This window comes from Sturnira hondurensis, unplaced genomic scaffold, assembly GCF_014824575.4.
Source record: "Sturnira hondurensis isolate 20B ecotype Veracruz unplaced genomic scaffold, ASM1482457v3 Scaffold0001020, whole genome shotgun sequence".
NCBI classification, from domain to species: Eukaryota; Metazoa; Chordata; class Mammalia; order Chiroptera; family Phyllostomidae; genus Sturnira; species Sturnira hondurensis.
In genome coordinates this window covers 521,942-548,726 of record NW_028073651.1, presented here as the reverse complement: position 1 = coordinate 548,726, position 26,785 = coordinate 521,942, and the positions used below count along the sequence as shown (strand labels likewise).

Here is a 26,785-nt window from a genome sequence, read left to right as displayed (position 1 = left end):
CCCCTGGGTCTCTGCCCTCATGTCACCTCCCCAGAGAGGCCTTGCCTCAGCGTCCCTGCTGTGCTGTCACGTGTCCCTTACCCTCTTTCACTTTCCTCCAAAGCCCTATTGCCCCTGACATGAAGACATATACTGACTTGGTCATTGTCACCAAACTGTCACCTCCTGAGGGCAGGGGTTTAGGCTGTTTTCTGCTGTGCCCTCGGCGAGTGCCCGATAAATGTTACGATTCCAGATAAATGCATAACGGATTCCGCTCCGGGCCTCAGTTTCCCTAACCAGAAGGGAGGCCTTGCCACTCCGACCTTCCCGAAAAGGGACAGGCGGATGGAGAGATCGGGATCCGGGCCCCAAGGCAAAGTTTTCTAAGCTCCCCACCAGGAATCTGGGGAGAAGCAGAGAGGACCCCCTTTCCCTAGTTCAGTCCCCATCCGCCTGGGAGGAAATGGGGGCGATCCGAGAAGAGGGAGAAACCCCAGAGGGAAGGGAACGTTCTCTTCCCTGCCATCTCGGCCTCCGCCCCGCGCCCGCCCCGCCGCAGTCGTGGCTCCTTCAAGGCGGAGGAGCACCTTCCCCCGCACCTCCTTCCTCCCGCTGCAGACTCCACCCCCCTCAGCCCTCGACGTCCAATCAGAGCCGAGGTGCCGAGAGCTCCGGCTCCGCCCAGGTCTTCAATTACTGGGTCTGGGGGGCGCTCTCACCGGAGTCGCCGCCCGCCGCCCTTCCTCAGGGGGTGGGGACAGCCTCCAGGCCGCCACTGCCCTTGTAAGGAGGCGAGGCCGGGGGACACCCGAGACGCCTGGTTATAATTAACCTGAACACGTGGCGACCCCACCCCCTAACACCTGCCCCCCTGGCCCCCCCATACCCAGCGCCCCGGGTCTGGGCCTTAGCAGAGGCAGGGAAACGCATGCTAAAAATAAACTCCCGTCCTGGGCGAGTCCTTCCCTGTCCCCTCCACGGCGGAAATCTCCCTGCGTCACTGTCACCAGCCCGGCCAGAGTGGGAGGGAGACCACGGCCTCCAACCCCGGCCTTGGGTTTGAACCTCAACTCAGCAGAGCCTCAGTTTCCACCCGCCCCACCCCCACCGAGGAGAAAAGTACATCTCAGCGCAGGCTTCCGAGGGGCTGCGTTAAATTCCGACCTTGGCCTTGGCGTGTGCTCCCTGTAGTTGGGTGACAGTGGGCAAATCACAAAGCCTTTGTGGGAAACCGTATACCTGGCGCTCTTGGGGCCACTGCGAGATTTCCCCAGGGGCGGGGCTCGCCACCTGCCGGTTTGCCCCGGTCAAGGCCACTGGGGGCTGAGGAGAGGCCTGGACACGGGAGGGGGCTGGCGGACCTGCAGAGGGCCAGGGGAGGATGTCTTCTACGTGCCTGGGACGGTTCCTGCAACTATCCTGTGTCCCTGGCTGGGGGCCAGCTGTTCCCGCCAGCCCGACTCAGCACTTGGTCAGGGCACCCGCTTGGTGGGGCTGCCCTGGGGCGGCCCATAGAAGGCCATGGGGCTGGGCGCAAGGCATGCCTGGGTTCGGAGTGGGCACGGTGCCCGGGCAGCGAGGTGAGAGGCTCGGCTGCCCTCCAGCCCCCCTCTCCGGAGGCAGCCCCTCCCAGCCAAATAGCACAGCCCAGGCCCCACCTATATAAGGCCAGGGCTGCAGGCTCTTCCTTTGGGTCAGCGTTGCCTCACCAGTACGGAGAGCCCCTTCCAGCGCAGCCCAGACAGGTACCCCCCGAGGGCAGCCGGGTGGGGTCGGGGCTCCCGTGGGTGTCAGAGGCCAGCCTGGCTGCAGAAGGGGGCTTGCGTGTCTGCGCCCACATCCTCCTGCAGGCAGGCGGGTCAGTGTGTGGGAAGGTCGTCCTTACGTCTGGGAGTGCCCCCCGCAACCTGTGAGCCCCCAGCCCCTGCTGGGACATGTGACCCAGGGTCCTGGGGAGGGACCTGGAGACCAAAGGAGCCCTGACAGCTGCTAGCTGTCCCCCACTGTGAGGGACTGTGGGCCCGGCTCGCATTTATGAGGGTTTGTCACCAGAACCGGGCGCCACAGCCGTGGGGGTATATCTGCATCACCTGTCAGGGTCTGTGAGAGCCGGCGCTTGCGGGGTCTTTGCATATGTGGCCATGAGGGTCCCTGTTGTGTCTCACAACAGTGCGACCTTGTGTCTGCCTGTCTGTCTGTGGCTCCTGCGTGGGTGCCTGCATCCTGGGTGTGTCCCTGAGCTTGGAGGTGTGTGCATGTGTGACTGTTTGTGGTGATGTGTGTGTGTGTGTGTCTGGGGCTATTTTCACTTGTGTCTCCTGGGCTCACCCACCCTGTCTCACTGCCCTCTCCCAGCACGTCCTTAGCAGGGATGGGGGTGGGTACACCCTAGGAAGGGGGGTTTCTGGGCAGGAAGCCCATGAGCCCCGAGGCCCGATGCCTGTCCTCCCTGCCTCCCTGGCACACCTGTCTCCGGCTTGCTGACGTGGTGCAAACCGAGCCCCTGGAATGCGGGGTGTGTGGAGGGAGCATGGCAGCTGGGTTAGGGGGAGGGGTTTGCCAGACTCTAAAAATAATCTCCTGCACTGGACAGCAGCTCCAAGCATCTTTTACGGCCTCCCAGCCCCCTGGCCTGGGGCCTTAGCCTGCAGCTTACCCGGGTCCCAGCCTTCCCACCCTCCTACCTGCTCCCCATCCCTGGAGATGGGGGTGAGCGCCCCATGACTACCATCACTGCCAACGGGTCCTTCTTTTCTGGGTCTCTCAGACAAAAGTAATAATAATGATAATAGCAGCCACCCCCTCTAGGTACGACTCCACATCAGCACCTGCGCTCAGCCAGCCACGTGCCCCAACTCAAAGAATCCTCCCAGCCACCCAATGGGGGAGGCTCAGTTCATAGGTGACAGAGGCTCAGAGAGGCTGAGCAACTGGCCTGGGGTCACACAGCAGGGGAATGGCATGGGTGGGATTTGAACCCAGTTCTGTTAACCCCAGAGGCTGAGCTTTTCTTGCCAATGGAGCGCTGCGGGAGAGTCGTCAGCCCACAGAGGTGGGCACAGCCACCCAGCCCACCCTTCTGCCCTGCCCCTCAGCCCTTGACTGGGCACCCAAGACACCGAGCCTTCCCGGCTCACACTCCTTCCCAGCAACACCCTCCACCTGCTCGCCAGCTCCCCACACGGACCCAGAAAACAGTGACAACAGCAGTAACAAGAGCTGGGCACAATAAGCTCACTGCGGGGCGGGTGCTATTCCAAGTGCTTTGACCTCCCAACATCCCCGTGGGGCAAGTGCCAGTATGACGACCCTCGTTTTACTGAGGAGTCGTTGGACGCCCAGAGAGGCGAAGCAGCTTGCCCGAGGCCACGAAGCTCGTTGGAAGTGGCAGAGCTGGGATTCAAACCCAGGCTACCTGATTCTAGAAGATACATTATTTTTTTAAAAAAGATTTTATTTATTTACTCTTAGAGGGGAAGGGAGGGAGAAGGAGAGGAAGAGAAACATCAGTGTGTGGTTGCCTCTTGTGCGCCCCCTACTGGGGACCTGGTCCATAACCCAGGCATGTGTCCTGCCTGGGAATCGAACCGGCAACCCCTCGTTTCGAAGGCCAGCGCTCAATCCACTGGGCCATACCAGTCAGGGCTAGAACCTACATGCTTATCCATGCCACCATTACTACTCCAACCCGCTGTGCCAGAGCCAGATTCTGATCCAAGACTCCTGCTGCGCCCTGTCAAAACGCAGGGGCTCAGAGAGGGGACCGTCTTGCTCCTGGTCACCTGGCACGGGAGTCAGAACTGGCCCTCAGGCTGGCCTGGCTGAAAGCCTCGCTAATCTCCGCTGCAGGCGGCTAACCTCCCCCTCCTCTGCCCCCCACCCCAGGCCCCCAACACCACACCGCCACCATGCCGTTCGGGAACACCCACAACAAGTTCAAGCTGAACTACAAGCCTGAGGAGGAGTACCCTGACCTCAGCAAGCACAACAACCACATGGCCAAGGTGCTGACCCCTGACCTCTACAAGAAACTGCGGGACAAGGAGACCCCCTCTGGCTTCACACTGGACGATGTCATCCAGACGGGTGTGGACAACCCAGGTAAGTCTTCCTGGTGGCGCATCATGGGGGGTGGGGGGGTGGCTTAGGAGACGGCCCCTCAGGCCTTGATCCCACCTTCCTGGGCCTCAGTTTTCCCATCTGTAAAGTGGGGGCCTACTCCTGGGCCTGTCATATGAATCAAACGAGCCCTTATGCTGTAGGGGCTTGGGATTGGACCTGGCACGTTCCACTCAGTACCTGCCCACGAGGGTCATGGGAGGCTCCCCAGGAAATCCTTTTGCCCCCTTGGGCCTCAGTGTCCTCACCTGAGAACAGGCCCTGTGCTGGGAAAGGAGCCCAAGCTCGTACCGCGCCAGGGTGGCACCCAGCTCAGGGGTGAGTGCTCGGACTGCGGTGTCCCTGGAGCTGCGGTCCCTGCCACAAGGACACCCACCAGGGCCAGCGGTGCAGGGTCCAGCCTTAGCCTCCAGCCCTGTCCCGTAATGCAGGAGAGGGGCCCTCGGTCTCTGGGCCACTGTTACCCCACCTGGGAAGCAAGAGGGTCTCCCAGGTTTCTTACTGTCTGGAAGCTGACCATCTAAGGCCCTGACAAATTCTAAGTGAAGATTCTATGATTTGGGGACTCTGAAGCAGTAATAATTTTATTTTTTTAATATTTCATTTATTTTTAGAGAGAGGGGAAGGAAAGGGCAAAGAGTGGGAGAGAAACATCAGTGTGTGGGTGCCTCTCATGTGTCCCCTGCTGGGAACTGGCTTGCAATCCAGGCATGTGCCCTGACTGGGAATCAAACCGGTGACCCTTTGCTTCACAGGCCCATGCTCAATCCACTGAGCTATACCAGCTAGGGCTATTTTATTTTATTTTTTTAATTTTAATTATCTTTAGAGAGGAAGGGAAGGAGAGGAGGAGAGAAATATCAATGTATGGTTGCCTCCCGTGAGTCCCCGGCTGGGAACTGGCCTGCAACCCAGGCATGCGCCCTGACTGGGAATCGAACTGTGATCCTGTGGTTCGCAGGCCTGTGCTCAGTCTACCAAGCCGAGCCACACCAGCCAGGGCTATTTTATTTTATTTTTTAAATAAAGGGCGGTATTCTTTTTTCAAGACTTGGTTTATTTATTTATTTATTTATTTTCATTTTTGAGAGAGGGAAAGGGAAGGAGAGAGGAAGAGAACATCGGTGGGTGGTTGCCTCTTGCGCACCCTCTAGTGGGGAACCTGGTCTGCAACCCAGGCATGTGCCCTGACTGGGACTCGAACTGGTGACCCTTTGGTTCACAGCCAGAGATCAATCCACTGAGCTACACCAGCCAGGGCTAAAATGGCTATATTTTTAGTACCTAGTAACTGGCCCCCAGAGACTCTCCCTTCTCCCTTCCCCTGCCCCCAGTAGTCTCCCCACGCCCCAGGCCAGTCTGACCCCTCCCAACCTTCCCTCTCCTTTCACCAACCCTCTCAGTTCTGACCCAGGGGTCATGAATGAGCCCCTGCTGAGACACACATATATGCACACGTACACGCATACACATGCGCATATGCACACACAGCGTGCGCGTTCCCAGGAGGCCAGGCCTTCCTTGGTTGGGCACAAGCACCTCTAACCTCACTCGACCCCCCAGGTCACCCCTTCATCATGACCGTGGGCTGTGTGGCCGGGGACGAGGAGTCCTACGAGGTTTTCAAGGACCTCTTCGACCCCATCATCCAGGACCGGCACGGGGGCTACAAACCCACCGACAAGCACAAGACCGACCTCAACCATGAGAACCTCAAGGTTGGCTGTCCCAGGGCAGAGGAGGGGAGGGGAGGGGTGGGGAGGGGTGAGGGAGAGAGGGCAGGGGGTGGGGGGAGAGAGGGAAGAGGACTGAGGTGGGAAGGGCACTCAGAGATGCAGAGAAAGACAGGAAAAGGGACAGGACATACAGACAAGGAGAGGGGAGGGGAGAGGAGAGGGGAGGGAAGGTGGGAGAGAGAGAAGGAGGGAGGGAGAGAGAAGCAGGAGCAAAACAGACATGAGAAACAGGGTGGCCAGAGTCAGGTTAGGAGGAGAGACAGAGGGAGGGGTGAAGAGAAACTGAAATGGGGGGAGAAAAGGGATGTTGAGGAAAACACAGGGCCAGAGGAGATGGGAGAGGGACAGAGAGGAGAGAGACACGGCAGGGAGGGAGGTGGGGACACAGGCCAGGGGGAAGGCGGAGCCAAGGGAAGCGGCCGAGAGCCAGAGGGACCCGGGAGCCCCTGACCTCCCCGCTGCCCTCCAGGGCGGAGACGACCTGGACCCCAACTACGTGTTCAGCAGCCGCGTCCGCACTGGCCGCAGCATCAAGGGCTACACGCTGCCACCCCACTGCTCCCGGGGCGAGCGCCGGGCCGTGGAGAAACTCTCCGTGGAAGGTGAGCGCCCCTACAACGCCCACTGCCCGGGCCACCCAGCTCTGGTTCTGCTCCTTCCTGGGCACATCTCTGGGCCTCCTTGGAGCCTTGTTTTTCTAAAACACGGACATTGCCTGGCGCATCCTGGGTGCCTCGTGGGTGCCAGCTGGCAGTATGCCTCCTGGTGCAGGTCTTGGAGGGGAGCTGCCCAGCCTTGGGGCGCCCTGAGCAGATCCAGGTGGACACACCTGGTTGCACCAGGGTCCTCACATCCACCCACCCGGCCGGCAAACATCTGTGGTTGATCTGGTCCCTGTGTGGGACCAGATGAATGAGTAAGACAGACAGCGTCACTGCTGCCACAGAGCTGTCAGCCCGGTGGGGAGAGGAGAGGAAACACAGGAGTCAGCAAAAGAACAAGATAATTCCAAAATGCCATGAAGCCAAGAAACGACGGGTGTGGCAGAGAGTGACTGGGTGTATGGAGCGGGGAGTTACCTAAAGAAGGAGTTGAGACTTGATTGATAAGAAGGAACTGGCCTTGGGAAGAATCCAGCAGGCGGAATAGCAAATGCAAAGGCCCTGAGGTGGGGAGGAAGAGCTAGGAAGCCAACAGTGGCCCGAGCCAAGTCGGGGAGGAGATGAGCTAGAGGGGCAGTTGGGTGGGGCAGAACCTCGTGGGTGGTCAAGAGGGCTTGGCTTTGATTCTGAGGGAGGCGGAAGCCGAGGGAGGGTGTGAGCAGAGGAAGGGCAGGTTCAGATTTACGTGGAGCCCTCCGGCTGCCCGGTGGGGAACAGATCGCAGGCTGAGGTAGGAGCAGAGAAGCCGTGAGGGGTCAACCACAGTGGTCCAGGTGAAGGGTGGGGGGTAGCAATGGGGTGGGGAGAAAGAGTATGTTTTGGAGGTGAAACCGTCAGAACTCATGGCATTCCGATTGAGGTTTAGCAACAACAAAACAGTTTCTTTTTTCAAAAAGATTTTATTTATTTATTTATCTTTAGAGGGGAAGGAGAGAGGGAGAGAAACATCAATGTATGGTTGCCTTTCGTGCGTCCCCTGCTGGGAGTTGGCCTGCAGGGAACTGGCCTGCAACCCAGGCATGTGCCCTGACTGGGAATTGAACCGTGATCCTCTGGTTCACAGGCCCACGCTCAATCCACTGAGCTACACCAGCCAGAGCTAAATAATTTCTTTAAAGATTTTATTTATTTATCTTTTTTAGAGGGGAAAGGAAGGAGAGAGGGAGAGAAACATCAACGTATGGTTGCCTCTTGTGCATCCCCTGCCAGGAACTGGCCTGCAACCCAGGCATGGGCCCTGACTGGGAATCAAACCACGATCCTTTGGTTCCCACTCAATCCACTGAGCTACACCAGCCAGGGCAGATTACATAAATAATTTTAAATAATACAGTAGGTGGCATATGATATATAACACCTAGTATACAATACAAATAATGTCTAAAATGTCTATAAATAAATACGAATCATACAAATACATATATCCAAATACATTATACACATAATATATATTTGCTATACACAGGAATGCATACAAATACTATATATACAATGATATGATGACTTTCACTGGTGGCCCCACATTCCTGAGATTCACTCTCTGCCTTGCGGGCCGGGAGGAGCGGGCACCAGCCCAGAGATGCCCGCAGGTGGACGGGACGTGAGGGGAGGGAAGAATCACGTTTTCTTGAGTGTGTGAGGTGGCCTGGGCACACAGGGGAGGAGCACATTGGAGGGGGCATGAATTTGGGTTTAGGCACAGTATTCAGGCATACATGGGGCCACAGCATTGACCCTTTAGGGACAGCAGTGTGGGGTCCCCGGGGCCTCCACAGCCTGCTTTCGGGGGACCAGCTGCCGACCCCTCCTTCCTGTGGCCTCTCAGCCCTCAACAGCCTGACGGGTGAGTTCAAGGGGAAGTACTACCCTCTGAAGAGCATGACAGAGCAGGAGCAGCAGCAACTCATCGACGACCACTTCCTGTTTGACAAGCCTGTGTCCCCACTGCTGCTGGCCTCAGGCATGGCCCGGGACTGGCCCGACGCCCGCGGCATCTGGTGAGACTACCCGTCCCAAGGCCTCCCTTCCCTCCAGCCTCCTCCAGTCCCCCCATGATCCTCCTCGTTCCTCCACCAAAGTCAAGACCACAGTATGTTTCCAAGAACCAGAATGGGACCTCGCCCTCCACCCCGGCTAACCCCTTGTGGTCTGTGTGACACATGTTGGGAAACTTGGACCAGGGAGGTATCGGTTAGGAACTTAGACTTGAATGAGAGTGTCTGGGTTCAAATCCCAGTGCTGCCACTTACTAGCTGTGTGTCCTTGGGTGCGTTACTTAACGTTTCTCCGCCCCAGTTTCTCCAACTGTAAAGCAGAGGTCGCAGTAATTCATAGCTGTTGGGGTTCTTGTGAGGACTACTGAGTTCATACATGTAAATCACAGAAAATAGCGCTTCCTGAATAATAAGTTCTCAGTGCTTCTTTTTTTTTAAGATTTTATTTATTTATCTTTAGAGGAGAAGGGAAGAAGGAGAGAAACATCAATGTATGGTTGCCTCTTGTGCGTCCCCTGCTGGGAACTGGCCTGTAACCCAGGCATGTGCCCTGACTGGGAATCAAACTGCGATCCTTTGGTTCGCAGGCCCGCGCTCAATCCACTGAGCTACGCCAGCCAGAGCAGTTCTCAGTACTTCTTGGCTATTAGTATGATCGTTCTTACTAACTACGGTCACTAGTTGGGCTTTCTACACATCTTTGAATCCCTGCTTCTGATAGTCAAAGATTTAAAAAGGTTGCGTGAACCTAGGTTTCAAGTGATTTGGAGAGTGTAGGTTCAAAGATTTAGAGAGCAGATGATTCTAAGATTTCAAGATTTTTAGGTTCTAAGGTTTCACGAATTTCAGATTCTGTGATACTCTGGTTTCAAACATTTCCACTTTGGAAAGTTTTGTGATTCTAAGACCCTGTTTCTGAGATGTTAACAATGTGAGAGGAAGATTCTCTAGTCCAGAGACCAGATGTAGGATTTCCAACATATATCGGTTTTGATCCCAAGCTTCTGACTCTGAGATTCTAAGAGTCTACGATTTAATGTTCAAAGGCTGAGACCCTAAAAGTCCTTGTTCCCAAGACTGGAGATGTCACAGATCATGTGACGTTGGTCTACAGGTGTAAGCTTTTGCGATTCTGAGGAAGCGACGCCACCACCTCATGCCCCTCAGCCCACTGCCCTCTAGCGGTGGGTATTTGTGAGAGGGTGGGAAATGGGGTTCCCGTGGTGCTGATTCCTTCGTCTCTGGCTGCACCCCACCCTAGGCATAACGACAACAAGACCTTCCTGGTCTGGGTGAACGAGGAGGATCATCTCCGCGTCATCTCCATGCAGAAGGGGGGCAACATGAAGGAGGTTTTCCGCCGCTTTTGCGTGGGGCTGCAGAAGGTGGGTGCTTGCCCTGGCGACTAATTTCTGACTCCACCCTAAATGCCCCACCCACTTCCCAAGGCCCCGCCCCTCGGAACCAGGCTCCTCCCACACGCTCCTAACTGCTGCCCAAGGTCACGCCCCCTTCCAACCAGGCTCCTCCCAATACTGGCCAAGTCCCACCCCTTCAGGCGCCACTCGCTTTCTAAGGCCCCACCTCCTGGGGAACTCGGTCCCTCCCCTACATTCAAGCCCCGCCCCCAAGGACCCAAACCGCTCTCAAGCTCCGCCCTCTCGGGAATCCTGCTCAGAATCGAGCCGACTTCTGTGTCCTCGGTCCCTTCCTTTCAGAACATCATCCCTCCCTGTTTCCCAGCCGCGCCCTCTCAGAACCCCTCCCCCACCCCCACCAAGCGCTGCCCCGTCGAACTCCGTCCGGGTTTGGGGTGTACTGGGGGGCGCCCGCTGACGCTGACTTGACCCCTGGTCCTCTCACCCTACCTCAGATTGAGGAGATCTTCAAGAAAGCCGGTCACCCCTTCATGTGGAACGAACATCTGGGCTACGTGCTCACCTGCCCATCCAACCTGGGCACCGGGCTGCGTGGGGGCGTACACGTAAAGCTGGCACACCTGAGCAAGCACCCCAAGTTCGAGGAGATCCTAAGCCGTCTGCGCCTGCAGAAGCGAGGCACAGGTGCGGCCACCTCCCCTCCCACGACGCCGGGGGCGGGCCTTTTGCGGTGGTGGCGGATGGGGAGGTGAGGTATTCCCTCGAGTTCTGGGATCGGCAGGGATGCCCTCTGTGAGCCTCAGTGCCTTCCTCTGCAAATGGACATCAAAACGCCTTATCTCATAGGAGTCAATGGGACATCATCATGGTTATAAAATTCACATTGTGAATGTCCCCGCCCCTCTAGGGGCCTCAGTTTCCCAACTGTAAACGGGAAGACGGTCAGAACTAGACCCCAGGCAGTCTGGGGCTCCAGAACTCACTCTCCCACCCACCACGCTGTATTTTCGCGTTAGGTGGTGGAAGGGTGAGGTGACTCAAGCCGGAGATGTGGGCCGGCGAAAGGCCTTTTAGGAGGCTCTGCGTGCACGTAACGTGTGACACAGGAAGCACTTAATGCAGGCGGTTGTCGGGGATGGCATGGGCGCGGCGACCCGGGCGCCGCTCCTGCACCTCTGCTCCCTCATCATGCCCTTGCTTTCTGCTCCCGCAGGTGGCGTGGACACGGCTGCGGTGGGCTCAGTGTTCGACGTGTCCAACGCCGATCGTCTGGGCTCGTCCGAGGTGGCGCAGGTGCAGCTGGTGGTGGACGGCGTGAAGCTCATGGTGGAGATGGAGAAGAAGCTGGAAAAGGGCCAGTCCATCGACGACATGATCCCCGCCCAGAAGTAGACTCCCCGTCTGCCTGCCGCCGACTGCTGAAGCCCCAGCCGAAGGGAAGGCCCGGCCCAGTGGAGACACGCCCCTTCGCCCTCGCCCCGCCCCTTCATATTTGCCCCGCCCCTTTCCCCGGGAGGCCGGCCTCTGCTGGTTCGATCTACCCGGGGTCCTATCCACTCTTCTTGGCGGCCCGATTCCAGCTGGAGTTCCAACCAGTGGGCTCCATCCTCTGGGTTCTGGCGAATGAAAATCCTCCCTTACACCCTCCTCTCCTTTCCTCGGAGCTCCTCTCACCAGTAGGAGTTCTGGCTAAGGCAGAGTGCCCTACGTATCTGGAGCTTGGGCTTTTTTTCCACTTAAAGCAACAAGTAAAATCAATGGTGGCCTTAACTTTGTGTGCGATAGTTATTGAGGGGGGAGGAGGCATTTTTGTAATTGGTCACTGCCTGACCTCGAGGTGGTTTGCCCTCTCTAGGCAAGTACCAGGCACGTTTTATCCCATCTCTAAAACGAGGCAAAGTTAGGATACGGAGTGCAATCCAAAATTACAAGGCTCGATGGGGAATCTGAAACTCAGAGAGGTGTGGTCCAGTGTCAAATATCCAGGCCCAGACCCTCCCCAACTTCGGCTCCTGATCACGCATGCGCAGACCTCAAATAAGGTCCACGTGGGGCAGAAACGCAGGCCAGAAGGGCGGGCGGAGACTTGACTTTGACTCACAGGCTTTCAGTTTGAGACCTCACTGTGCTCTCCACTGGCCTTCTGTGAGGTCTGACTTCATCCCTTCCGTAGCTGCTTCCAGCCTTTCCAACCGCACTTGCTTCGCTCCAGCAACTGCCGGTGGCTACCACATCTTCTAAAAAGCATTCCTATTATTTGCGACTCTTCAGGGTCAAACTGTGATGCATACCATTGGCTGAGGCTCATCTTTCCAGTTCTTTCCCCATATTCCTCTACGTGCTCTTTGGCTCCTTACACCCTGCAATTCCAACCTCGATGTCTTTTTGCTCCAGCTGTTTCCTCCCCCAGACAGGGGCTTGGGGCGGAGTTTCCCGGAGAAGCCTTTAGGGACTTTGGAGAGTCTGGTCCCAGGAAGGAGCAGGAAGGGGACATTGAGGCCCAGGAATTATCCTGAGAGAATGCTAAGAGATTACTGAAATAGGAACGTTGGGAGAGACCCCAAAGATCTAGCCATCAGGACCTGTCAGATGCCAGGATGCCCTTTACAATATTGTCCCCAGCGGAAGATTCCCTCCCTAACCCCAGCTCCACCCCCAGAGGCCACACAGACCACAGACACTGCAGTGGGGGACAGGTGGAGCCAGTCAAATCCACAGCCCAAGGTGTCTGTCAGCTACTGTGCCCACCCAGCCCACCTTCAGCCTCAAACCTTAAATCCTCGCCTTCTCTTTCCACCTTCGGTGGTGCTGCCCCTACCTCTCCCCTACTCGTCTGAGCTGTCTCCTTCCCTCACTTCACAGCGCAAACCTGTCCCTGCTTCTCCCTTGCTCACCACCTCGCTATGGCTTCCCAGTGCCCTTGGAAGATGATCCAGGTCCTGCTCCACAACCTTCAAGGTTCTGCCAACACCTCCAGCCTCCTGTCTCAACCTGAATCAGATGCCATTTGCTGAAACAGACATACTCTGTATGTTGCTTCCCAGCAGCTCAATCATGTCACCTAGAATGCAGGTACCACCCCCCCCTCCCGCCACACTGCCCATGCCCAGCTAGCTGCTCCTTCCAGGAAGCCTTCCCTGGCTAGAGCAGGCTCCCCTTTTGGACCCCCCCATACCAGCCCTGCCCAGTCTGGATCGGCACTGCGAACACAGCTGCCTCCTTCATTGGACTGTGAGCCCTAAGGGGTGGGCCAGGGCTGCCTTCGTCACCACTGTGCGCCCAGCACAGGGCTGGTTCCCTCCAAGCCATGCACCACCCTCTCAACCATAAACACCATACAACAGCTCACTATTCTGGCCTCTGCGGTAAGACGGGAGCACTATTCTGTCCCAGCCCCTGAATTTTTCAACGCTGATCACTTTTAATCTCTACCCCCCTTTATTTCTCACATCCTTCCTATCAGCCCCATGAAAAACACAAGGGTTGACCCTACCAAGTGGCAGAGGAGCAACTGACGCCCAGTGAAAGCTCTTCCCTGCATACAGCCCTCCATGGCTCCCCAGTGCCCTGGGATATTAAGCCAGTTTGCTCACTTTGGCCCGTAAAGTCATGGGTGAACGATACCTGCCTCCCTGTCCTCAACTACTCAAGTTCCCACATCCCTGCCATTCAGAACTCCTTTCCTTATGGGGAATCACCCTTTAAGTCCAGCTCTAGGTACAGGCCTGGCCACCTACACCTCAGTGATTGGTTCAGAAATGGTCACATGATTTACCTGGGCCAATTGAGAATCTGCCTTGGAACTTTTGCTGGAAGTTGGCAATGAGGAACGTCCCGCTGCTGAAAGCAAGCTGGAGGAACGAAGCCTGGAAGTGCTGGGGTCACTTTGCTATCAGGGAGTGTCTACTGGATAAAAACGCTAGTACAAAACATGCTGAAAAGCAACAGAGGTGAGATGGCCTGCTGCCTGGACCCAGCCATACCTGAAGTTGGCCCTCTGGACCATTAAATAACATAACCAAACATACAGCTTTTGTCTTAAGTGGAGATGATTAGCCCTAATACAGCATCTCTTGCTAATTCTCCACCTGCCCCCAACATAGCGGCCACACTGAAGTTACCCACAGTTCTGTGAAGATACACCACGCACCCCTACCTCCCAGGCCATACGCAATCCCTGGTCAACTCCTCATCCTTTAGAACCGAGATGCGGCACTGCTTCCTCTGCAGTGCTTCCCCCGACCTCCTTTCCCTTCGAGGCTCCTCAAAGCCATCGTTTCTCTAGTGTCTGTGCCGTAACCCACATCCCCCATAGACAGGGCTCCCTGCGTCTCCGTCAGCACTAGGCCTGGCACGGAGGCGGCACCGGTCAATGACTGTTTATTGAATAAATGTACTACTGGCGTAAGAAGTGGCCGAGTCCAATATACCATGTGGGTGAGCACGTGAGTGGGTGAACAGGGGTCCCATACAGGAACTGGGTGCCTTGTGGACGAGGCCGAGTTCTGCCCCGCCCTCTCCCACAATCGTCCCTGACCCTCTCACCCCACCACCCCCATTCTGCAGATGAGGAAACCGAGGCTCGGAGAGGAGAAACCACGGCCCAAAGTCACAGTCCTCCTCGTCGTCTCACTTGCAGGTGAGGGCAGGGAAGGAAAACCCCAGGGTCAGCATGGGGGACGGGGACTCTTCTAAGTTTATTGGACAGACAGGCTGCAGGTGAGGGGCAGACAGGAGGGTGGGGGTGTAATAACTTAAAAACCGGAGGCAACAGTGCCAGCTCCTTGAGAGAACTCTGCAGAGGGGAGGGCGTGGGGGTATTTACAAGGATTTGTACAAAGTGTCCCGCACCAGCCTGGGGCAAGGAGGGGGGTTCGAGCATGGGGGGCGGGGAAGGGAAAGGAATCTGCCTCTCTGACCCCCCATTCCCAGCCCCCCCATTCTCCAGTCTTCAGTTCTCAGCAACCCTTCTTCCTGTCCCTGCCCAAGGCCTGATTCGTGAACTGTTGGGAGGAATGGAAGCGTGTCCTCAGTTTCCCTTCCTGCCCCTTCCCTGCCCTATCCCCAAAGTCTCCTCAGGTGTCCCATGGCAGGGTGCGGAGGGACAGGACTGGCTGGAGGCTCCAGGAAGGCACCCGCTCCCCCTGCTGAGCCCACGCCCTCTTCTCTCACGCCACACATCGGGAGAAGAGCAGAGGAGACAGCCTTTGCCCCTGAATCCGATTCGGGGACCCAGGGGGGATGACAATGGAAGAATCTGCCCCTTGACCCCTTTCCCTCCTGTAGAAGAAGTGAAGGGGACAAGGAAGACGAAGAGGAGGTGACCCAGGGCCGTGGCGGCTCAGGGCTCAGAGCTCGAGGTCGTTGGAGATGCGGGTGACGAGGGTGCGGAAGGCCAGGGCGGTGCCCGCCACGCGGCGGAAGAGAACTCCCCGCAGGCCCGGCCGGGGCAGCTGGCAGACCTCCACTTCGAAGTGGGACAGAGGCTCGGGCCCGCCCGCACCCCCGTGCAGACAGGCCAGCAGGAACGGCTGTGGCTGGCGGCAGCGGCAGCGGGCGGCCGCGGTGGCCTGGCGCAGGGCTGCCATCAGGGCCTCAGGCGGGCGCGAGCTGGTCAGCTTCACATTCCAGGGGAATCGGAGCAGCCGGGGGGCGGTTTCCGTTTGATCCCAAGGTAGATGGCAACTGAGGTGGGAGATAGGAGAGGTCACAGATGGCAGAAGAGAGAAAGGGGCCCCTACTGTTCCCGCTGCAGGCCAGATCCCTAGAGGCCCCGACCCCGTCTCCCCCTTTTAACCCCAGTAACAAAGTTCTAGCTGGACATACAGATGCCCAGACATTTCCCAGCCTCCCCTGAAGCCTTATCTTCAAATTGGAGGCAGGTGGAGGTGACATGCGCACCAACTCCACACACGTCACCTCCTCCAGAGGACACTGCGTGCCCTGGCCTCTCGTGCCTCCCGTTCTGTGAGCTGGACTCAGCTGCGGCACGAGCCAGACTCGACTGTGACGACAGCTATGGGGTTGGCAAGGGCTGGTGGTGCCAGGACCCAGGGGCCCGAACGACCTCACGGGCTGCGTTTGGAGAAGGAGAGCTGGATTGTGGGGAAGAGAAACCGACCCCTGTCTTGTGCTTTGGGGTCTCTTTCCTCTGGCAGCTGGGCTTGCTTCTTAACAAACACACCCACTTTTTCCTTGAGGACCAAGCCTCCCCACTCTAGACCGGGGGTTCTCATCTAGAAGCAGTACTGTCGTCCCCCCGAGAGGTACTTGGACATTTCTGGGGGCTTTCCAATTGTCGGGATGTCTTGGGATGGGAGCACCGTGGGCATTTGTTACGCTGTGTATGAGGAAGATCAGGGATGACACGTGGTCTGCAATGGGCCCTGCACAACACAGACGTCCTCCCTCAAGGCCAAGGGCCCTCCTTTTGAGAAACACTGCAGATCCAGTCTTTCTGATTCAGATGGGGCTGCCTCCACCTCTCAGTGCCAAGGGTGAGCACCACTCAGTTCTGGCCAATGAGAGCATTCCATCTCCCTGGCCACTGTGATTGACTTAAGGATGACCAGATCTGACTAATCAGAGCATTCCACCCCTGTGGCCACAGGCACTGGTTGGACACGTGACCAAGCCTCAGCCAATGAGAGTGAGTTCTGGGACTTTTGTTAGAAGTGCCGGGGCAGCTCTTTATTCCCACTGGGAGTCTCCACACTGGTATTGTGCCAAACTAAAGTAGGACTTGGCAAAGTGGAGCACTGCCTGCTTTTGTAAACAAAGTTTTACTGGAACACACCCACCTCCACTTGTGTTCATATTGAATGAGCATGACACACTGGCCCTCCAAGTCTAAACTCTGCTCCACCTGGGGCTGTGTGGAGAGTGTTTGCCACCAGCCAGCCCAGAGCTGCCCGCCCCCATTCTGCCTCACTGGATGAGGGGAAAGGAGGGGTGGTGTCAGTGGTGGGTGTGGGTGTGGGGAAGCGGGAAGGGAGCTGGATATAGGGGGGAGGAGCCTGAAAAGAATGTCAAGAGAGGGTGCTCAGCGGAGAGAGAGGAAGAGTTGCTGGCAGAGAAGGGAGGAGGGTTACGGGGGCATTTCAGGGAGTTGGTCTGGGAAGATGAGGTTCAGGTCCCGTGGAAGGGCCAGGGGGGTGGGGGGCAGTGCTGAGACAAGTGGAGTCTGAGGCAGGAGAAGGGGGAGGGCCCGGGAGGCCATCATAGGCAGGTCTATGCACTCACCTTGTGACCTCAGGTCCCCCGATTCTCTCAGGTTCGTCTGAGACCCTAGGGGAGAGGAGGGCGCAGAGCGTTTAATCCGGATCTAGGGAGCCCCCTCCCCCCACCCACTGCCTCCGCCTCTGGGCAGCCCAGCCTCGGCCCCAGCTCCTCACACTGTGGCTGGCTGCAGCTGGGCAGGGAGGGGCCCAGAGCCCGGCTCTGAGCTCCCTTTCCAGGCCCAGAACAGGAGCCCACGGTTAGTGCAGGTCGTAGAAAAGATACCAAAGAGTTCGGAAGACGAAAGAAAGGGGTGAGTGGGCAGAGACACACACCCACACCGAGAAGGGGTCTTGTTCTCACACACACACACACACACACACACGCACACACGCACGCACACACGCACACGCCCCCTCCCTGGGCTCTGTGCCAACGACACGCCCTTGGTGAGGCCTGCCCATTTAAAGCGGCACCCTCCCTTTCCCACACCCCAGCCCCTCTTCCTTGCTCTGGTTCTTTCCTTAGTACTTGTCACTACCCGATGGGCCTATACGTTTGACTTATTTACTGTTGACTGTCTGGTTCCCTGGTACAGCGCTGGCCCTGCCAGAGTACAGGGCTGGGCAGAGTACAGTTTGTTCTCTATCCTCCAGGGCCCCAGGATGGTGCCAGGCACACAGTAGGTGCTCAATGAATAAAATGGCAAACGTTTACAAAGCAGTTTCCAGGGCAACACTCTAAGCTCAGCCCATATATCACCCTATCTGGTCCACACGGCAAACCTATGAGACAGCTACTGTTATCACTATCTTTACGGAAGAGTGAGGCCCAGAGAAGTTGAGTGACTTGCTCAAGGGTACTCAGCAGAGCTGGGGTCTGAACCTCAGGGGTCAGGCTCCAGAGGCCAGACTATTGTTTATTAAACGAGTAAATGGCCCCCTCTTCCCGCCACTCACAGAGCCCCTCCCCTCCCCCCACACCCAAACCCACGACTCAGACATGCGGACCACATGCGGACCGGGAGGCAGAGTGAGGAGAGCTGAGGGGAGACAGGACTTACTGATCTTGGATCCCTGGGGCAAAGAGGCGCCCGAAACACAGCGGTTAGAGTTCTGCCGTTTAGAGGGGTCGAGGGTAACCCTGCAGCGTGAGGAGGGAGTGAAGGGTGACGGAGGAAGAGGAGGAGGAGGAAGAGGAGATGATGATGTTGAGGTAAAGGAAGCAGAGTTGAGTAGAAGACAGGTTAGGCCTCACCAGCCCCCCCACTCCGACCCTGTCCCCCACGTCCAGTGGGACTCACCTTCGGGTCAGTTTGGAGGTCAGCTTGGTGAAGAGGTTGGTGGTGGGGCGTGGCCGCCCGGTGGGCAGGGGTGTGGCCTCGTGGGCCAGTGTGGGAGAGGCGGGGGGCCCATTCTGCACGCCCCCGCCTCCCCCGCCCCCTGTACGCCGGTCACGGACCTGGCCGCCGTGGAAGGTGCTACGGATGGTGGAGCCCCGAGCCAGGCGGCTCCGCTCCCCTGATGGGGGAGCCAGGCTGTGGCTGGAGGGGGAGGCGGGGGGCACCCGTGGGGTACCCGAGCTGTGGGTGGAGAGGAACAAGTCAGGGCTGGACCCCCGAGGCTGGCCAAGTCCCCAGTCCCCTTGACTCTTCGCTGTCCTGTCCCAAGATTAACTTCCCCCAGCCTGGGGCTTGGAGACAGGCGGGCTGTGCAAGCTGTTGACTGAACCGCTCCCTCCAAAGCCCTCCCTCCGCCAGGCTGCCCGTTCTTCAAACTCTGCCCCTCGAACCGGCCCCCATCCAGCTCTCCTTCTCCAAAGGCAGCTATTGAATAGATTCAGAAACATCGTTGCACGAATCCTTTGCCACGTGCCATCCAGGCCCCAGGACCCACATCAACCTTGTGAAAACTCTCTCTCACTCTCATCACCCAAACCTGGGAGGGGGGCAGCTCCATACATCAAGGTGACCTATATTCGCGTGGCAACTTTTCAGCGGGTGAAAATAAAGAGGAGGGAACCCTCTTCCTCACTCTCTCCAGATGCTGTGGGGGCAGTGGTGGCCTAACTGTCCCAGGACGCTCCTCCAGTCCCTGTCACCCTCCCAGGCCTGACACAGAAGGGGCCAGACCTCCCATCTCAATCCTTGTAGAAACCCCCACACCAGCGTGGATCTCAAAGAGGGAACCTTGACTGTGGCAGATGCCACCAGCTCTCCCCTAGAATCCATCCTTCTTCTTTTCCCATAGTGAACAAACCTGCAAGAGTATGAGCACTGGATACAGGCCACACAGCCAGAGACTACATTTCCCAGCCTCCCTTACAGCTAGGGGTGGTCACATGACCATGGTCGGGACAATGGGATATAAGCCAAAGTGCTTGGTACTATTTCTGGGTCTAAAGAGAATGCTGCTTGCCCTCTACTTTCTTTCTGCCCCTCTGGCTGGTTGGGAAATGCTGCAACTGCTGCAGCGGCCTGATGCCTAGAGCTGGAGCCTCATGTCGAAAAACGGCAGAAGCAGTTTAGGTCCTTGGAGGACCCTGCAGTACCAGCCCCTGAATGGTTACGCCACAGAGGAGTAAACCACCCTCTCATTTAAGCCAGGATATCTTGGGGTCTCTTCATTTTAGCAGCCAAGTCTATAATCTGACTGTACTCGTCTCTTGACTAGAACCAGAAGGCCATGCATTATAATGGGTACAATACAGATTCTAGAATCAGTCTCAAGTCTTCGCTCCTTCAAGTCACCAGCTGCGTCAAGTCACCAGCTGCGTGGCCAGGACGGTTTGCCTAACCTTCCCGTGTCTCATTTCCTCGGTCAGAAAACGGAGACACCAGGCTCTCCCTCACAGAGTCGTTAGGGGCTTTCAACCAGCAAAGGTCCAGAGGCCAGGCATGCGGTGACTGCTTGACGAATTATTATTTGTGTAACCCTACAGTCCTGGAGGGCAGCAGTGTCATTGTCCCAAAGCGCCCCCCCCTCTTGAACTTGAACCCTGACAGGAACAACCTCATGCCCTTCTATGCTGCAGCCAGTCTGCACCGGTTTCCCTCCCTTGCCAGCTGAAGGAGACAGAACAGACTGGAGCAAATAAGTTTGAAAACAAGCCAACCAGAGGATGTGGAAGCTGTGCCATTCTGGGGCTTCTAAGTTCTAAAAATGGATCATTCAAAAAAAAAATCAACTCGGATTTCTAAGGCTCGTAGGCAGAGAACAGGGCAGGCAGCTTCCCTGTTCCAATGACTGGTTAATTAATTGAGTGGGGAAGACAGCAGGGGGGTCTGGGAGGCGGAGGACACAGGTGGATCCGGCCAGGGGGAGGGCAGATGCGCACACCCCGGTCCCCACTCCCCCAACATTTGTCATCTTAGACCAAGAAAGGCCCTGCTCACCTGCCCCCGCCCCACACCCCCTTCTCCGCTGCTGCCCCCTCCATACCTGTTTTCCTTGCCGTTTGGCAACAGCGAGGGGCGCTCAGCCCCCGGGCGCTCGGTGCAGACGTAGGTGTTTCTGCGGGTCATCATGCTGGGAGGCAGGCTGCTCTGTGGGAGACGAGACCCGAGGGGGTGAGGGGGGCGGGGCACCCCTGCCTCCTCGTTCCCCCACCCTGCCCGGCCTCCCTCACTGTGAACAAGGCAGAGGCCTGTGTGTAAACTGGCGATTTCCTCTGGGCTGAAGAACCCAAAGACACGGGGTTTACGGGGCGTCCCAGCCATCCAGGCTGAGTCCCAGGGAAGAGGGGGGCCGCCGCTCTGAGAGGAGGAAGGTGCAGGGAGGGAAGGGTCCAGGGGGCAGCCTTGGCCATCTCTCTCCCCGCTCCCCCGCCCCTGGGGATGGCCCACCAAACTCTAAAACACATTCATGCCACAGTGTCTCTTCTCTTTGCACGGACGGTCTCATCTGCTTGGATATTCCTCCTACCTTCCCCCTGACTCACTCCAATGCACGTCTGAGGTGCCACTTCTGATCCGCCCCGCCCCCGCCCCGGGCTGAGTCACGTGCCTCCCCAGCAAGCCCGGCTCCCTCTGTATCGTCAACATCTGTTCACTGGCACGAGCTTCTCTCGAACAGAACTGCCGGCTGTCTGAGAACAGGAAATAGGCTACCGGAGCACCACCTCTTCAGCCGTACTGGGAAGTGGTCCCTGACTCGACGACCCTCAGGGAGTTTGTCGAAGATTGGTATTTTTTATTTCGTCATTTGGAAGAATTTCACCAGCTTAGAGACATCTGGGTCTGGAATTTTTTTTATGGGGAAGTCTTATGTAAAAACATAGTTCTCTTTTGCATTCTGATATTGATAATTCGTATTTGCTATCTTTTTTTCCTTAATCAGTCTTGCCAGGGGATCCACTGCTTTTATTAATCTTTTTCTTCTTTTTAAAACATGTTTATTGGTTTTAGGAAGGGAGAGAGAGGGAGAGAAACATTGGTTGATTGCTTCCCACATGCTCCCAACTTTGGATCAAAATTGTGGCCTAGGTATGGGCCCTGACTGGGAATCGAACCAGCAACCTTTTAGTGTACAGAACGTCAGTGCAAACCACTGAGCCACACTGTCTGGGGCGATCAATCTTTTTAAGAACCAGCCTTTGGCTTTGTTGATTTTCTCTGGTGTACATCCGTTTTCCCCTTTATTGACTTCTCTTTATTATTTCCTTTCTTCTACTTTACTTGGGTGCTTATCGGCTGTTCCTTTCCTAGCACCTTAAGGCGGAGGTTCGCTTGAATGTATCAGTAGCCCCTGGTGGGCGCCTTCCAAGACCTACTCTTACCTCACAATAGCCCAAGTTTCTTTCTTTTTTCATGTCAAGTGTTCTTTTTAAAGTCTATTTTATTATGTTATTACAGTTATCCCAATTCCCTGCCCCCTCTGCCCAGTACCCCATTCCCTCCAACAATCTCCCATCTTAGTTCATGTCCATGGGTCGTGCATAGAAGTTCGTTGGCTCCTCCACTTCCTATACTGTTCTCACCCTCCCCCCTGTCTATTTTCTACTTTCCATTTACATTTCTTATTCCCTGTACCTCCCCCCGCCATTCTCCCCCTTCCCCTTCCCAGCTGATAACCCTCCATGGGATCTCCAGATCTATGATTCTGCTCCTGTTCTGGTTGTTTGCTTAGTTTGCTTTTTTTTTTTTTCGGATTCAGTTGTTGATAATTGTGAATTTATTGCCCTTTTACTGTTCATAGTTTTGATCTTTTTCTTAAATAAGTCTCTTTAACATTCATGTAATAATGGCTTGACGATGATGAATTTCTTTAGCTTTACCTTGTCTGGGAAGCACTTTATCTGCCCTTCCATTCTAAATGATAGCTTTGCTGGATAGAGCAATCTTGGATGTAGGTCCTTGCTTTCTTTCACTCTGAATACTTCTCACTAGTCCTTTCTTGCCTGCAAAGTTTCTTTTGAGAAATCAGCTGATAGTCTTATGGGAACTCCTTTGTAGGCAATTGTCTCCTTTCCTCTTGCTGCTTCTAGGATTGTCTCTTTATCTTTAATGTTTGGCAATAATGATGCATCTTGACGTGGTCCCTTTTGGGGCCACCTTGTTTGAGACTCTGTCCTTCCTGGACTTGTATGTCTATTTCCTTGGCCAAATTAGGGAAGTTGTCTTTCATTATGTCTTTCAATAATTTTTCAGTTTCTTCCTCTTCCTCTTCTCCTTCTGGTACCCCTATGATCTGGATGTTGGCTCATTAGGAAATGTTCCAGAATCTTCTTATACTATCTTCTTTTGTTGCTGTTGTTTTTGATTCTTGTTTTCTCTTTCTGTTCTGGTTGATCGTTTATTTCCTGCTTATGTTCCAAATTGTTGAGCTGAATTCCAGCTTCCTTCCCTTCACTATTGGTTCCCTAAGGATTTTTCTTTATTTCACTCAGCATGACCTTCATTTCTTCCTTTATGCTGCTGCTGTATGCAATTTCTTTGAGCATCCTGATCACCGGTGTTTTGAACTCTGCATCTGACTGGTTGGTTATCTCAGTTTTGTTTAGTTTTTTTATGGGGATCGCCAGTGTTTCGAACTCTGCATCTGACTGGTTGGTTATCTCAGTTTTGTTTAGTTTTTTTATGGGGTTTTGTGCTGCTCTTTCTTTTTTTTATAACTTCTTAAAAAGGTTTTTATTTATTTATTTTTAGACAGGGGAAGGGAGGGAGAAAGAGAAACATCAACGTGTGGTTGCCTCTCATGTGGCCCCCACTGGGGACCCAGCCCACAACCCAGGCATGTGCCCTGACTGGGAATCGAACCTGTGACCCTTTGGTTCACAGCTCGCGCTCAATCCACTGAGCTACACCAGCCAGGGCTGTTCTGTTCTTTCATTTGGGCCATATTTTTTTGTCTCCTCACTTTGGCAGCCTCCCTGCCAAATTGTTTCTATGTATTAGGTAAAGCTGCTTTCATTCCCTCTAAAAGGTGCCTGTAAATTGTGTGGGGCAGAGCCTTAGGTAACCGCCAGGGTAGGGCAACCTGCTTCACTGCTTTGTGGCTGTGTTGGGGGGAGGGCTTGGGGAGGGGCCTGGCTTCTGGAGCTTTGCCCAGCACTCACCCTGTTTCTAGTCACTTCATCCACTTTCCAAATGCAATTGGTGCCCTTCCAGCGCTTGTCCTGGTGGTGAATCCCAGAGTGGGTGGGTTTGTGTGCATTTTAAGACCACATGGGCCCTTTAAGAGGAGTTTCCTGAAAATCTGGCAGTTTCTTCCAGTGCTCCAACCACCACTGGTTTTTACAGCCAGAAGTTACATGGATTTATCTTCCTGGCGCTGGAACTCTGGGCTGTGCCGTCTGGCCCGGGGTTGGGATCGCTGGCTTCCAAGGTGCCCCTCCTGATTTTCAGCCACCACACGTGAACGTGGGACTGACCATGCAGTTTCACCGCCACTGCCTCTCGGTGCCACACTGTGTCTCCGCCCCTCCTACCCGTCTGCGTGAATGCGGCTTCTTTAAATCCTTGGTCGGACTTCCATACAGTTCGATTTCCTGACAGTTCTGGGTGTTATTTGTTCTGAGATCCAGTTGTAATTCCTTTTTGTAATTGTGCAAGGAGGCGAAGCGTGTCTACCTACTCTTCTGCCTTGACCGGAACTCATCCCGTTTCTTTCCGCGCTTCACATGGTGGCATTCCGAAGCTCCAAGGGGTAAAGTCATTCATTCGCTCAAGAACTCACAGTTGGTCAGACTTGGTCTATGTGGCTTCCGACCACTTTCCTGTAACCGCCTCCACCCTTGTCTCCCAATATTGAGGGCATTTTGGTTCCCTCAGCCCGCACCATACACTCTAGGAGGTGCAGAAGTAGGAAAAGTCAAAGACTACCCTCCCCAGATGCACCTGCAGCACCGGTTCCGGACAGGAACGGACACTGCCAACCTGCACTCACCAACATCTGGAAGGTGCAACCGGGGGGCAGCCACCGTCCTCCCCCTTGACCTCTGCTCACACGTTGCTGGGTCATGAGGGTCTTTGCTTCAGCCATGCCCAATCTCCAGACCTCTGGGTGTCAAGAAGCCCTTATGGTCAAGGATGAAGTTTTGGGTCTTGCACTGCAGCCATGACCATGACCATGACCATGTGATATGAATTCAATGGGGCTAGAGGTAGCCTCAGAGGTAGCAGCTCCCTCGGTGGGTCGGATCTGCTGTGACAAGGTGTCCTACCCGAGGTCTAGTCTTTTGCCTGCTTCTCCAGCCCTTCCTACGATTTCGTAAGGACCACACCTAATCCCCTGAATTAAATCCTTCCTGCCTAAAGCTCGTTGCACACTTCTTTCCGACACTGAATGGTGATTTACACACTGGCATCGAGCACAAGACGAGACAAAGAGAGAACGCTCAAAGTCTGCTGAATGAATGAAGGGAAGTACCACGGAGTCCTGTGCGGTGGCCTGAGGAACAGGACGGGAAATGCCAGTGTTTGAGAAACTGAACCCAGCCAACTCTGTAGGCTGGGCCTCTGGTGGTCAAAACCCCAACCCTGCCCCCCAGCCCGGCGACTCACAGGAGTGCTCGTGCTGTCCTTCCGCCGCTCTGGGATCTCTGCCTTGTTGGGGTTGTGGGCGCTGCTGACCATCGGGCTGGAGGGGGGCAGCCCTCGGCTCCCGCTGCCGGCGGCGCTGCAGCTCGCCTTCCGGCTTGGCAGGCGTTCCTCCTTCAGCTCCGCCTCCCCTGTGCTGGTTGGGCTGCGCTTGGGGTGCAGGGGTGCGGGGGATGGGCCGCCTGGTGGAGGGAGGGGACAGTTAGGGCTGGCGTCGCCTGGAAAAGCCAGCATCTACTCTGGGTGATCCTGGATGCCTCCGAATTCCTAGCGTAAGCCGTTCTGACAACGGCGTGAAACGTTGCCAAACGACACCTGCCAAAACGAGGTGTGCGCCTATTCTGACCCAGAAGCTCCGCAGTAATGACGCAATGCGTAGAAATGGGGGGGGATGGATTATATTTTGTGGGTTTTTTAAAAAGATTTTATTCATTTATCTTTAGAGGGGAAGGGAAGGAGAGAGAGAGAGAAATATCAATGTGTGGTTGCCTCTCTTGCATCCCCCCGCTGGGGACTTGGCCTGCAACCCAGGCATGTGCCCTGACTGGGAATTGAACCTTGACCATCTGGTTTGCAAGCCTGGGCTTAATCCACTGAGCTACACCAGCTAGAGCTTTTGTTTTGTTTTTAAGGCCCAAAGAATGGAAACTGCCTGAATGGCCCTTAACAGGGGAACAGCTAAATAAGTCTAGGTACTTCCACACAGTGGAATATTACGCAGCCATAAAGAATAAGAAAACTCCTTGTGTAGCAAGAGAGATCTCCACAGTGCAATGCAAAGCAGGCCTAGGGGGTGCCATCATTTATGTAAGAAAGGAGGGCCCTGGCTGGTGTGGCTCAGTGGATTGAGCACTGACCTATGAACCAAAGGGTTGCGGGTTCAACTCCCAGCTGGAGCACATACCTGGGTTGTGGACCAGGTTCCCTGGTGTGGGGTGTGCGAGAGACAACCACACATTGATGTTTCTCTCCCTTTCTTTCTCCCTCCCTTCCCCTCTAAAAATAATTTTTTAAATGTTAATAAAAAGGAGGAAATTGAGTATCTACACATATCTACTTATCTCCTTGTTTATATATGAATATATCCAAAAGGCTATCATTTGCATCACGGGGAAGAGTATTATCTTTATAGTAAATTAATATGTTAACATAGTATTTATATCTTTTTTAAAAAAGATTTTATTTATTTATTTATCTTTAGAGGGAAAGGAGAGAGGGAGAGAAACATCAACGTATGGTTGCCTTTCGTGGGTCCCCTGCTGGGAGTTGGCCTGCAGGGAACTGGCCTGCAACCCAGGCAGGTGCCCTGACTGGGAATCGAACCTCGATCCTCTGGTTCACAGGCCTGTGCTCAATCCACTGAGCTACGCCAGCCAGGGCATATATCTTTTTCTTAATGCTCACTCAAGGATGTACTTACTGATTTTTAGAGAGGAAGGGCGATAGAGAAAAAGTGATGGGAGGAACATCAATTGGTTGCCTCCTGTACACGCCTCAACCAGAGATCAAACCCACAACCTGGGTCTGTGTCCTGATTGGGGATTGAACCTGCAGCTACTTGGTGGATGCGATGATGCTCCAACCAACTAAGCCACTTAGCCAGGGCGTGTTAACATAGAATTTATATCTTTAGATGTGCCTTTTCTTTTTCCTTCTT

The 26,785-nt window shown here is 55.3% G+C and overlaps 2 protein-coding genes across 5 annotated transcripts in view; one reads left to right on the top strand and one right to left on the bottom strand.

Annotated features, from left to right (window-relative positions):
* The first annotated feature begins 1,636 nt into the window (after nt 1-1,636).
* CKM (creatine kinase, M-type) lies at nt 1,637-11,642 on the top strand. Of its 3 annotated transcripts, none has more exons than XM_037058477.1 (8): nt 1,637-1,727; nt 3,868-4,083; nt 5,665-5,819; nt 6,307-6,439; nt 8,325-8,496; nt 9,755-9,878; nt 10,367-10,556; nt 11,086-11,264. In XM_037058477.1, exons 2-8 carry the CDS (start codon nt 3,891-3,893, stop codon nt 11,262-11,264), a joined length of 1,146 nt encoding a protein of 381 aa, XP_036914372.1. In that variant the 5' UTR covers nt 1,637-1,727; nt 3,868-3,890. The 3 variants fall into 3 exon arrangements, with proteins under 3 accessions (XP_036914372.1, XP_036914378.1, XP_036914387.1); XM_037058483.1 differs by having other exon boundaries at nt 1,648-1,735; nt 3,881-4,083; XM_037058492.1 differs by lacking the exon at nt 1,637-1,727 and having other exon boundaries at nt 3,891-4,083; nt 11,086-11,642.
* Nucleotides 11,643-14,239: 2,597 nt separating this feature from the next.
* MARK4 (microtubule affinity regulating kinase 4) overlaps nt 14,240-26,785 on the bottom strand; it is a 31,620-nt gene continuing 19,074 nt past the window's right edge. The window contains exons 13-18 of one of the 2 annotated variants that reach the window (XM_037058464.1): nt 25,093-25,310; nt 20,531-20,634; nt 18,394-18,672; nt 18,154-18,233; nt 17,115-17,159; nt 15,403-15,557 (exon numbers count right to left, since the gene is read on the bottom strand). In XM_037058464.1, the coding sequence (XP_036914359.1) occupies nt 15,493-15,557; nt 17,115-17,159; nt 18,154-18,233; nt 18,394-18,672; nt 20,531-20,634; nt 25,093-25,310 (791 nt within the window). In that variant the 3' untranslated portion in view covers nt 15,403-15,492. Of the gene's footprint in view, nt 15,558-17,114; nt 17,160-18,153; nt 18,234-18,393; nt 18,673-20,530; nt 20,635-25,092; nt 25,311-26,785 lie in introns of both variants that reach the window. The other variant, XM_037058458.1, reaches the window with a different exon arrangement.